The sequence below is a fragment of the Callorhinchus milii genome, unplaced genomic scaffold, assembly GCF_018977255.1.
Source record: "Callorhinchus milii isolate IMCB2004 unplaced genomic scaffold, IMCB_Cmil_1.0 Scaffold21, whole genome shotgun sequence".
NCBI lineage: Eukaryota > Metazoa > Chordata > Chondrichthyes > Chimaeriformes > Callorhinchidae > Callorhinchus > Callorhinchus milii.
Window position 1 is genome coordinate 1,685,865 of NW_024704762.1, and position 13,515 is coordinate 1,699,379.

General features: G+C 42.5%; 1 protein-coding gene across 3 annotated transcripts in view; it reads left to right on the forward strand.

Annotated features, from left to right (window-relative positions):
* The window catches only part of LOC103188137 (phosphatidylinositol 4-phosphate 5-kinase type-1 gamma), a 60,367-nt gene that overhangs the window by 43,970 nt on the left and 2,882 nt on the right, over positions 1–13,515 (forward strand). For 2 of the 3 annotated variants that reach the window (XM_042342608.1, XM_042342609.1), the window contains exons 15-16: positions 1,052–1,153; positions 2,702–3,421. In XM_042342608.1, coding sequence (XP_042198542.1) covers positions 1,052–1,153; positions 2,702–2,900 — 301 coding nt within the window. In that variant the 3' untranslated portion in view covers positions 2,901–3,421. Of the gene's footprint in view, positions 1–1,051; positions 1,154–2,701; positions 3,422–13,515 lie in introns of those variants that run through there. The other variant, XM_042342610.1, reaches the window with a different exon arrangement.

Here is a 13,515-nt window from a genome sequence, read left to right on the forward strand (position 1 = left end):
GTCTCTAGACGTGGTAGCTTGAATTACATGATTTAATTAAATTCCCCAACTGAATATTGCCACTCCAACTTCATCAAACTAGGGTTTGATTTGGTAATTTTATCATCAGCACTGCTACTTTGCATGGATTGTAACGCGTGAAAAAAACTACCAGAACCTGCAAGTAGTAATAATAATCCTTGCATTTGATATAGCACCTTACACGTAATTGAGTCTCAAAGTGTTTCATACAATAGACTGTAAAGTGGATTGACTGTGTATTTTGTGGGCAGAATCCAGTAGTCATTTGCACACAGCAATGTCCCACAAACAGCCGTAGAGTGAGAGACCAATTTTAGTTGGGGATTGTTGGCCAGGACACCGGGGGAGAGAAACCTCTTTCTCTTTTCGAGTAGTGCCGTGGGACTTTTAACATCCAACTGTACAGGCAGATACGATCTTGATTTGATGTCTCACCTGAAGGACGGCACCTCCAATAATGCAACTTCCAACCCCCCCCCCACCACCCCCATTACTGGAGTGTCAGCTTGGACTATGTGATTCCAAGTCCCAACATGGGGCTTGAACCTACAACTTTCTAACTCAAAGGCGAAAGCGCTACCACTCAGGCTGACCAGGCTGACACACACAGGTAAGAAGGTGGGTGTTCCACAAACAATTTGAATTCTGTCGCAGCAAATTGACTGAATAGCTCTCCTGTGAGTGAGTGCTTAGTCTTATCCTAACCATTGAAAGGGACGGGGAGGAAAGGGGGAAACAAAGAGGCAAGTGGGTAACGGAGAGGCATCCCTCCTGCCCCCCACCACAAAAAATTTCAGTTTCAATTTGTGGATTTAAAAATAACAACTTTAAAAGTCTTTAATCAAACTCGTGAGTCTATCAGTCTCTTCTGAGAACTGGTGTAACTTGATTGCTGGAATAGCTATAGGTTGTTCAATCAATGCAGGACAGTATTAATCAACTGTACCCTTTAAAAGTTAAGGTATTTTCCCATTGGTACAATCTAGTGTTACTTTAACAATCTAACAATTGCATTCAACGTTTTTTCCAGTGTTCGGTCATTTGATGAGACGAGAGTGGAAGATGATCTTCAGCAAATCGCAGTTGAGCTGGAAAAGACAAGCATCGAATCTGAAGCAGTAGAAGAGCCCAAGTAAATCTTTATCATATATCTGCATTCGTACTGCATGTTTTGTGTCAGGTGGTAGCACTCTTGCCTCTTGAGTTAGAAGGTTGTGGATTCAAGCCCTACATTGGGACTTTGATCTCAGTCGAGGCTGCCAAAAGAAACTCCCTTCTCTTTTTGAATAACGCCAATGGATCTTTAATGTCCACCTGAACAGGAAGACGGGACCTCGGTTTAACATCTCAGCTGAAGAACAGAACCTCAACCAATGTGAAACTGCATTGGAATGTCAGCCTTGACTGAGTTCAAAGTCTTGATGTGGCGAGAATGTTACCAGTAGAGCCAGCCAGACACCCAGGGAACCTCTGTATATGGCAGTGATCTTGAGACCAGTTACATATTATGGTTGAGTTGAGGATTAAAAGCTTCATTGATCTTATTTAAACCCCAGCACTGTTCCATGTGTTTTCATTATACACCCATAATATGGTGAGCATGAAACCTTATGTAATGGGCTTAACCTACTTACGAAAACATTCTTTTCGAGTTAAAATAACGTTTGGCCAAATAACAGTGCGAGCGGCTAATGGTGATTTCAGAACTTGCAATTCAAAAAGCCTATGTTGAATGGTGTCTCAGCTGTTTCTGTAGCAATGCTTTTTCTCTTCAGTAATTTGTTAAATACAACACAAAAGTGCAATCAAATTGGAAAGCTGCAGAATAGGAGATTCTGCGGGCTACAACGTCATATGTGCCATCTGTATCGGTCAGGGCATATCTGAAGGGTTTTGTTAGACTAATTAGCTCTTTGGTCAGCGGATCTGAAAGCACAGATCCAGGTTTTGTTGTGGAGGCCCCAGGTTTTGTGGCTCAGTTCACCATCTGCCTATTGCAGATCCTGCTTTGCACCTGCCAGCTTACTCATTTGTATCCCGTTCACTTCAGTGCAGTTAACAGAATTTAATTTATTGAAAGAGATGACTGGGTTCAGCAACACGATGGGGGCTGGGGAGAGAGAATGGTAAACCTGGCTCTGCCCCTAAATATTCTGTTTTATTTACATACACACACATATATATATAGAGAGAGAGAGTGATCAAGCTTTGACAAGATTTCTGTATTATTGCTAGCAGAAGTGCGAAATCGCAGTGATCTCTATTCTGCTAGTTAGATGAATATAGTAGTAGATTTTCTTTGACTGGAACATTAATGCAGAATAGATGTCTCTTGAATCATTCGTGCTGCTGAGTCTGCATGTTGATTACATGTTGATTCTGTGTATTACATGTTGATTCTTTTCAGCTCTGCTCAGTTTGGTAAAACTCTTGCCTCCGGATCGGAAGGTTGTGGATTCAAGTCCCACATGAGTGCATGCAGTTTAGGCTGAATTTTTGCGATGAAACGATAAACCAAGGTCCCGTCTGCCTGTTTAAGTGGACTGTTTGCAGCACTATTAAAAAAGAGAAGGGAGTTTCTCACAGTATCCTGACAAACAATTCTCACGGAAATTTGTTTAGTGTTAGGAGTTGCCTATATTGACTCACCATCTCTAACTCATAATTCTTTTATTTTTAGGGAAGTTCCTTCAGCAACTGCAACTGAGAGTTCAGTGGTGACATTGGAAGCAGACACTGTGAGCCAGGTCTCTGAGGTAGCCAGCCAGGCCTCGGGAGAGGATGAGGAGGATGTCCCAGTGACTGATATATACTTTGTAAGTATCACCAGCCTGCATCTTAGGGAGAACACTGACAGATGTCGACAACACAAAACCTAACATTAGAATATCTTTTACATGCACAAAAGTACACACAGTAGTGTGTTGTGTGGGGAACCAAATTGGAGGGAGGGAGTTAAAGAGCTTAGTTAGGCAGTAAATGACCAAAGTCTTGCTCTGTGTGTGGGCGAGCATGTGTTCTTCACTGCAGACAGTGTGGCTTGTGAGACGCTTCCAACTTGATTTTGTCACTTGAACCGTAATGTTCTGACCTAATTTGTACTCTACTTCCTTGCTTGTTCTCCCCTCCCTCTGACGGTGCTAACTTGTGCTCAGTTCCAGTCCTACAGCCTCTGATGGCTCCATACTGCAGCAGGTGTTGCTAGGTCCTGCACAGCTCTTTATAGCAGACAAACTGCCTCAAAACCTGCCTCAAAATATACAGTGAAAATTGGGTTCATAGAAAATGTTTATTTTAGAAATGGCAAGATATAGTTTTTGAGATCCTCAATTGCTTGCACCGTATTAAGCTTGAGCTTCACTGCTGCAAGAAGGGATTTTTACAGTTTTTTGTTCACAGAAGCTGAAGATGCTCTTGGCAAATTCACCCCAGCAGGATTTCTTGTTCATCTGCATATTGTTTCTGCACTTTATTGCTCCTGGCTGTTGATACTTTTGGAAATGTCCCGACATATCACCAGTGTGGAACACTTACAGCTGTTGGAAACACAAAACCTAACGTAGAATGTCTGTTACATGCACAAAAATACACGCAGGTGTGTGTGTGTATATGTGTGTGTGTATGTGTGAAACCAAATGGGAGGGAGGGAGGGAGTTAAAGAGCTTAATTAGGTAGTAAATGACCAAAGTCTTGCTCCTGTGCACATCTTGTGAGTATCTGATTAAACCTGGACTTTTTGTTGGAGGTACCTATTGAAGCTGACAGTTAAAAGGTGTTGTAAAAGAATAGATATTTTTGATATAGATAGAGAAACAATATAATGGGATTCCATTATAGGCCTCTTTGGATTTCTCTGATTACATTAGAACCCCTTTATAAGGCGCCCACCTTATAACGCTGGTTTGCTTCTAAGGCTGGCGCCCTGTGGTTCTGCTATTGGTTTCAGTGGCCTGGCCAACTTTCCTTGCGCTAAAAAATAGCTGGCATTAGGTTACTTCGTGCATGCTGCACATGCTAACTGTGCAGGAAGTGATGTGGCATCTTGATGATCTGGAAGTGGGACTTTTGTTTAGCCCAGGGAGTTATAATAATGATAATTCTTGCATTTGATATAGCACTTTTCACGTCTTCTAAACGTCTCAAAGCGCTTCACAGAATAGACTGTGAAGTGAATTGACTGTATATTTATGGGCAAAACGCTACAGCCAATTGCACACAGCAGTGTCCCACAAACAGTGGTGGATTGAAGTGACCAATTTTTATTANTTTTTTTCTTGAGGGATTATTATCTGGTGTGCGGAGTAAGGAAACTTGCCCAAAGTTTTGCCCTGTTGGGAATCAAACCCAGGTCTCTCGCTTGCTAGGCGAGTGCTCTTAACTATTGAGCTACAGGACTCCACGAATTCCTACACAAGAGGCCTTACAACTGGGTGGGATCATGTGCAATACGTAGGAAGCTGTGCAGGGGCATCCAGATAACCAGACGTTGGTCATTTTAACATGGGAAGCCAATCGGCTGTCTGCCTGCATGTGCAGAGCGCCAACTGGTGGCCAGTCTTAGTTGTGCCCAGCTGTAAGGTAAGTTGGAATTGTATGGATCCCAACTACTGCCTTGTAGGTCCTTCCACTCTTGTTCTTCTCTGGTGACATTACATAACGAAACAGTAATAGTCTGTAGGCAGAAATTGATTGCTATTAACATTATTCGCTTTGCTGCATTTTTCAATCTTAAATAGTGTTTATAATAATAACCCTTACGTTTGATATGGCGCTGTATCACGTTGTTGAGACATCTCAAAGCGCTTCGCAGAATATACTGTGAAGTGAATTGACTGTTTATTTTGTAGTATATTTATTGGTAAGTGTCCATCTTGTGTGGTGCTTGTGCTCTGGACGATTATTTCAGTTAATCAAGAGGAAGTGTCCAGGCTCATTTCACCAGCTGTAAGTGTAAAACTCTATAAACTGTGTGGGGACTGAGGAGAGAAAGGGTCAGTAACAAACTCCAAAGCCAGCGAGTGGCTCATTGTCTGCAGGATTGCTGGAGATTAATGGTGAGGTGGATTCTCACTCAGATCTGGATTCTATCTCCTGGCTGCAAGGTGATTTGGAGTTAACACAAGTGTGCTCAAATATTAGTATTACACAAAGATGGGGCAGGCTGGAGGCTGAGATCATAGGATTAAACTGCTTGACTTTTCAGTCAAATGAGCAACGTAACTTAAATGAGTTGTATTTATTTAGAACTTAGATTCAGAATTTAATTTTATAGACGTCGGGAAGCCCAGAAATGTAAGGATTATGCGGGCAGATGTTAACTCTGTATGTTGAAGCTTGTTAGGCAAAACCAACTTAGTTTTAAGGTGATGGTGGCAAGAGCGTTCAGCTTGCGTGAACAGAATAATTGTTCATATGTTATACCACAGCCCCCCGTAGTCTTAATATGACCGTTCAGTGAAAACGTGTGGAAGCTCTTACAACACACAAAGAGAAATGCTGCAAATCCCAAACTAGTTAATCGGCCTCTGAAAGAGAAAAGGCGGGTCAGCATTTCAGACAGGTCTGAAAGCTGAACATCCGGGCACCAGTGTGATAGAATGGTTCCGCTCTGATGGGTGTCATTGTTTTTGTTTATCCAGATACAGACCCCACATAAGCTGGTGGAGTTTTACAGTGCAAGTGAGTAAGGAAGGAAATGTTTTTAAAAAGAATAAAGATATTGCTAATTGTAAAAGTAACCACTAATTAGTTTGGACGGGTTATGTGAACAGTATACATCTGGCATGACTAATGAATGGCTAGCACATCTCCCCCTCTGCTCTGTTAAAAATATACCCAATTCACTAATGCAGCAACACCACGACCACAATAATAATAATAATCCTTGCATTTGTTATTACTCCTTATCAAGTCTTCAAGACGTCTCAAAGCGCTTCACTGGATATAATGTAAAGTGAATTGACTGTATATTTTGTGGGCAAAATGTGGCAACCAATTGACACGAGAGTCCCACAAACAGTTGTGGATTGAGTGACCAATTTATTATTCATTTATTTTTGTAAAGGAATTATTACCCCTGGAAAGGTGATCGCCGATCGACTAACAACCAGGTTCCTACTTACTGCTAGGTAAACAGAGGCGTGTGGACTAAGGAAACTTGCCCATGGTTTCACCCTGACCTGCTGAGGAATCAAACCCAGGTCTCTCACTTGTGAGGCGAGTGCTCTAACCACTGAGCTACAGGACTCCGCAATTTCTCAGCGCCCATCAAGTAGGGTAATGTCTCAGTGCAACTTACACTGACGGGGTTATAAACTGAAGAAAGAAGGGAAGGGGAAGGTGGCCATATGTGTGCAGCCTAGCTCAGTGATAGCATACTCGCCTCTGAATCAGAAGGTTCTGAGTTCAAACCTTAAGTTTTAAGATACGACAGAAAGACAGATAGAGAGTGGAGTGGGGAGTGGGTTGAGTCTAGGCCGAGCAATCGAGGGAGAGTTGCAGAAGTTCTGGACACTAGAATCTGAAGTTTGTCTGTCGAGTGTGTTACAGACCTTGCAACAACCTCAAGTTTTCTAAGCAGAGGAGCGGGATAGGGGAAGCTCAGAGTGCTGGCAAAGTGTTTGGGAGTGAGAGTGAGGAAATGTTCATCGGGTCAATGAGAGTGGAATCTACCTATCCATTCACTTCTAGATTTATTACAATGTGTGCATCACTGCTCCTGTCCATTATAAAGCTTCAGTAAACATCTATCCCCAATTGATGTTGACTGCTGCACTAATGCAGCCTGTTCTGGCATGGTTTTCACACATAATGGCTGTTTGCTTATCCAGCTGTTGCCAGGATACCCTTGCTGCCCAGTCACCTGCTCAGGACTGTTGTGATTCTGCATGTTTAAGCAATCTAAAGCTTCAAAGTTCTTTAAATATTAAATGTTTAGTAAATCTGTTAACCTTGGTACGGTAATAACATTTCCTGGAATTTTAATCTTGAACTGACGCTGCCCTTGAGGCCAAACTAGATTGAGTTGGGCTGCGTTTTTCTCTCTCTCTCTTTCTCTCTCTCTCTTGTTCTTCCTTCTCTCGTCTCCTCTTAATTAAGTGTGTGTTCCTAGATTTAAAAACATTTTATGTAAATTACAAAACTCGGTGCTGTAGCTTTTAACTAATCAGTTGGTAAACCGTGTCTCTGAGCCTGGCAATAACATTACTAATCCATTTGTTTGTGGGAGACTGACCGATCTGCGAAAACTATTGACTGCGTCCAGTTCTCTACTTTTTACTGCAATGTGCAAATTTTGCGATGTATTGAACCAGAAACAGAAGCGTTCTTTTTGAATATGGAAATGTATTTGTATGCAAACAGCAAGTCTGAGCTTGTTTAATGACTTTTTCAATCCTTTAGTAGGAATTCACAGCTGACGAACAAATATATGGGTAATCTTTTTCTACCATTGCAGATTTTCCTACTTCGTATGTGGCAGAATTTAGGAATTTGTCTTTACAAATGGCTTTCTCAGGTTTCCCACTTTTTGAGATCTTGTGCGGTTGTGGCATTGAGCATAAAAAGTGAGGCTACCCATTTGGTGTCTCCTGCCACTCACATTCCTTTGGTTGTTTCATAGGATAAGTGAGTGGTGCGAATGGACTACCCTCTGACTCTGTGCCTTTCCCTGACGACCTAGCAATTGGGAATTCAAGTACAGAGTTGCGCCCATGTTCGCTGTTCGCTGTTTTCCAGATGACTTTAAAGTTGGTGCATTAAACTAAAATATTGCAATCCTGTCAATTAAATGGAAAATAACAATACCTGCTCCAGGCCAGTGTTTACAGACCTCTCCTCNTTTTTAGGAACTAATTAATCCATGCGCATTCAGGAAGAAGTGCTAGTGAAAGAATTAGGAGGAACTTATTTCTATAGATTATCTCAAATTAGGCAGTTGAGAGAAATGTAATCCAATTCCTCTTGAGCACAGCTTTCCAGCCAGAATTTGCAGAAGTCACTCTGGTCCCATTTAACATCAACTTTGTTTGGATCTGATTTGCCTCTATGGTACAGGGTTTCCGCTCCATCCTGGTTTTGCCCAGAGTTCTGTCTCTCCTGACATCCACAAATATCCCTCTGATTTGGACATTGCAGCCGAACTGGCTAACGTCTGCCACTTGCCGAAGTGAGGTCCTTCATGTATGAGCTAAGTGGTGAGTTATTAACTGATTTGGACATTTCAGCCGGAATTAATGCTGTTCTGCAAATTAAAGCAGTTGCTGCTGGCTGCTTCAATTAATCCTTTCAAACTCAATGTTGGGTATTGGTGCAGACACAATGAGGAAATACTCCATGGAACACATTGATAGCTATGCTGCCGGGGAGAGGACAAAGGCGGGATATTTGTGGATATCAGGAGAGCCAGAATTTAACAGTGAAGATTTGGGGATGGCTGAATATTGTGAAGTTTATTTGATTGCTTTTAGTGATCTAGGGGGGATCTTGACACCAGGCAGTTGTCACGTAGGTAGCAGTCTCCCCACTGAGTCATGAGGTTTGAGCTTCAAGCTACGCAGCGAGAATTGGAACTCCTAGACTAAGCTGATTCTCCAGTGCAGGGCTGGGGGAGTGCTGCATTGTCGAGTGAGGTCCCGTCTGCCTGTGCAGCTCGACAGTAAAGATCCAATGGTACTATTCAAAAAGAGAATGGAGTTTCTCCTGGTGTCCTGGCCAACAATCCTCCAGATAAAATTGGATACTCATTTCATGGCTGTTTATGGGACATTACTGTCAGCAAAATTGACTGCCCTATTCACCCCAAAATACAGTCACTGCACTTTACAGTATATCCTGCGAGGTGCTTTGCTACATCCTATCATCGTGATAAGGCACTATTACGAAATGTTAGGATGCTTATTATATTTTCACACTGGAGGAGATGTGGGTGGGGTAAAGGCTAGGATCAGGTAGGATTTTCACGACGCTGGAAGGAATAGGCTGGATCAGCCAATTAACCTTTCCTTGTTCCCTGTTTACTTTCTTCCAAACTGACACACCAGCTGCTTAAAACTAGGCTAATTACAGACTTAAAGGTTTTGGATTGCGAGTCATTAGTGGGTGGCGTGGGATTAACGGCTGCATTAAATCAGTTGAAAATGTAACTTGTATATATGTAAAATTGTTTTGTCAGCTAGGAGCAGGCTCGCCTCTGGATAGAAAGCTTGTGGGTTCAGCCTAATTTGAGCCTATAGACGAGGATAACATTCCCAATAGTGGGGAATGCAACATTGTTGGGAGTGCTGTCTTTGGATTAGATGTTAAACAGATCCTGTGGACATTGACATCCCCACAACGCTATTTGAAAAGAGAAGGGAGTTTCTCCCAATTTTCTGGCCACTAATCTTCAGCATTAGCTGATCATTCACCTCCTGACTTTCTGGGGGTTTACCTCAAAGGGGATCTGGCAATTTTTGCTGTGTGTAAAATGGCCTACAAGCAAGTCACTATGTTCATCTGTAATTACTGTAGAAGCTTTTGACACATTGATGTGATAAATGTGCAATTTCTCTCCTTTAAGCAGCAATTCTGTAGTACAGACTTGAAGAAGGGTTAAAGATTGAAGCCCTGGGTTACAGGAATAGTTGAGTATACTGCAGAAACGCTGATTAAACCAGGAAGCTTCAGATCATGAAACAATTCATCAAAGATGATGTGTGTGAGATATGAATCCTGCCTAGATTTATGGAGTGAAAAATCTCCTCAATGTGTCAAAATAGTTTGGGGGATATCCGCAATCCTGTTTCAGGTTTGCTTAAGTCAGTCACTGTCCATAGCTTGACAGTCTCGCATGGAATGACCACATTGTGTTGGTGGCGCAGAAAATGGGAGGGGGAGAAATTTAATATTTTTGTTAAGGCAGTTTATTGGTAATGAGGAGAATCGATTCCATCCAAACCTGCATTATTCATGCTAAGAATGGAGAATTTCTCTATGCCCTGTTATTGACAATACTTTTCAGTATCATTCAACACTCCCTCTTTAAAGGCCGTTGCCATTCTGTTCTCACACACTCCAGCGCACAGGAACAAATGGTCCTAGAAATGCATACGTGGCTTTCATTAGTTTTGGTTCTGAAAGAATGTCAGTAAGCAAAAGGGGGAGGGGTTGGAATACTTATTTTGCTTAGGATCACTTTCAAGATCCTCACATTGTTGTACAAATTATTTCATGCCCTTTCATCATCCTTCCTCTCTGACCTGTTTACACCTCACTCCTCTAACCTGCTCCTCAGCTAGTTCCGGACTCCTGCACGTCCCTTGTCCCCTCCGCTTTACCATTGGCAACCGTGCTTTTGCATTCTGCCATTACTCTCCGAAGCTATGGAACTCTCTCCCTCAATCACCTTGTCTCCTCCTTGCCCATCTTCAGATCACCCCTGAAGACCTTACTCTTTGATCATGCCTAGGGTCACCTCCCCCTTTCTCTGGCTTGGCGTCAACCTCCGCCACTGTTAAACACTACCCCATGTGAAAGGCACTACATAAATACAAGCTGTTATTGTAAGGATGTCAGTATAAAGGGGGATGCTTAAATTAACTTCTTTTTGTTTCTGTTGCCTCGTTATATTTGAAAATGGCAGTTTCGATTGCATCCTGTAATTTGACCCGAGTCTCTATAAAGTACCTGCATTGTGTATTCCCAAACCAGGTCCACAGCATGGTTCGGTTTCACGCTGACTGTAATGCGAGCCACGCTATGTCATTTTGTCTACTGTGTATTGAGCTGGCCAGCAAAGTGAAAGCAGCATCTGTGTCAAATGCTCTGTGCAGGTTACAGAACTGGGTCTTGGGAGAATGAGGTTCTGGGATAAAATACAATTTACATTTACATTCACCTTTCACATCAGGAGGACGTCCCAAAGTGCTTAAATGTTTTATGGTTTTAGCCCAAGTTTTGCAGTATTTTGGGAAATTGTTCAATTGAGACAATTTGGAATCTACAAGGCCATTCACGGCCTCGCTCCCTCCTACCTCTCTGACCTACTATCCCCCTACCTACCTGCCCGTACCCTCCGTTCCTCTGGCTCCAGTCTGCTCCACACCCCCCGCCCCAACCGCCCTACCATCGGTGGTCGGGCCTTCAGCCTCTCAGCCCCTCGGCTCTGGAACTCTATCCCCAGTGCCTTCGCCGCTTCCTCCCTTTCCTCCTTCAAGGCCGGTCTCAAGACCTTTCTCTTTGACCGAGCCTTCGGCTCCCCTCTCGACTCTCTACCCCCTCCTCGCTCCCTCCCTTCCCTCACCCTGACCATTTCCCCCCACTGCTCGGGTCCCGACCCAACTGTACAGTGCCTTGGGACGTCCTCCCGACGTGAAAGGCACTCTATAAATGGAATCTTGTTGTTGTAGTTTTACAGTTCTGTTGAACTAATCTTAAATTTTAAGATTTTAAGCTAAGCCTGTTCACTTTTTGTAAGCTCCAGTGAATCGAATTGCCCCAGATTGTAAATTTTGTGGGAATGTTTAGACTATTTTTGTTTCTTTCACACGTGGGAGATTTGTTTAAGATCATGTTATTCTCTTCACCTATGCAACCTAACATCCACTCTGGTCTGATCTGTCCATTTAGAGGGCAATTTATTTGGACTCCCAAGGTTTGTGTCTCTCATTCAGAGTGTTGGAGAGCCACCTCTATCAGATGTCTTGACTAAGGCTGGGAATATCATCCTGGGGGAGGAGAGAGGAGTTTCTTCCAATGTCCTGGCCAACAATCCTCCACATAACTTCATGCTGTTGTGCAATATTGCTGTTTCCAGATTGCGTTTGCCTACGTATAGTCCTTGCACTTAACTGTGAAATGTTCTGAGATGTTTCAACAATGTAGAGGCAAATCAAAGCCGAGGATGTTAAGTCAGTCGTGCTTAATAAGGCTGGGGTTCATCCTTTTTTCCTCTCTCCATAAACGATGATGAAAGTTTGTGTTGGTGCTGGAGTATTTTGTAGCAAAGCAGGATTAGGAGAAAGATTTTCTTTTGTTACTTTTTGTTTTTCTTTCAATACTTTCTGTTACAATTATCCACTTTACACATGACTTTCCTTTTCTTATTCACTGTGTTTCCATTCTTTTTTTCTTTTCATGATTGATTCCTTCATTTGTGTGTCTGCCATTTTCTTACACCATCCAGTTTACGGATGGAAAGTATTGGATTTACTCTCCGCTCCGCAATTGTTCCCGAGCCAGTTCAGTGTCTGGTGATCATGTAAGTGGGATTATTTTTCTTTGAAACCCTACCTTGTCTTGTAGTTCTCATCTCATTGTAACAATCTTTTACCCCAGCACTTCTACACCATTGCAAAGCTTTGAAATTCATGCTTTACTTTTTAGCAATCATAGAAGAGTCGGACGCTGGTGCTGTGCTGTATGTTGGTAGTGCAGTGTGAGCTTCACTGATGTGCTGGACAGGGTGCTTTCACACTTAAGTGTCAGCTCGGCTCAGTTGGTATAGCCTCTGCATTAGAAGTTGTGAGTTGAAACCGTATGACAGTGATTTTATAGCTCAGTGCCGACAAACAATTACTTGCATTTATTTAGTACCCTTCATTTAGGATAGCATTGTGCAACACTTCACAGTGTCACTGTGGAAATGAAGCTAGGAGGAAGGGGTGGGGGATAGGGAGAAGGTGACCATAAGTGTGGTTTAAAAGTTTTTTTTAAGATACAATTTAAAAAGTGAGCGAGGTGGGGGATAGCTGCAGAGTTCCAGAGGTTGGGGGCATTATGACTGAAGGCTTAACACTTGCCTGCCGTGCTTCGCAGAGTATTGCAGTAGATTCTGAGGAGCATGGCCCTCTCATCATGGTGACTACACTTCTATTTCTGGGTGTCTTAGAAGCCAGTGTGTCTGAACCAGTCCTGGTCATTATAATTATACATCCATAAAACAAACCTTTCAGTAATTATGAACTACAAGAAAATGTATTACACAGCTACAAGCAAAGCCTTTCCTTCCAAGAGAGACATTCATGGGGAGTTAAGTGTATAACCATGTTACCACACGACACTGGAGGAAGAGAGGCGATTTGTAAATTATTTTGGATGGGAAAAGTACTTAAAGTGAGAAAATAATGACTGTGACTGAAATACAAACCAATATGTGTTTTTCCTCTGTGCTTGCTGAGCAGACAAAACTCAAGCTGATAATAACATATTTATTTTGTTAGATACATGCTTTACTTGTATAAATTTGATACTTGCTGGAAACTAACGGGCGTGGATCTGGTCATTTCTTATGTTAGCAAATTCTCTGTGTGCCCCTCAAATAATCAAGAATTAAAGAGGAACTTCCGAGCAAGTCTTGCAATAATCTGCTTCCTTCTTGTATTCAAACTTTTCTGTGTGTCTAACCTTTTCCTTCTCTCGCTCGCTGATGATTGTCTCATTTTGCTTCCATTCTTTCTCTTCCTCTTCTGCGTCCTTTTTTCTCCTGCTGCTCAGTGTACAGAAGACAGGGCCTGG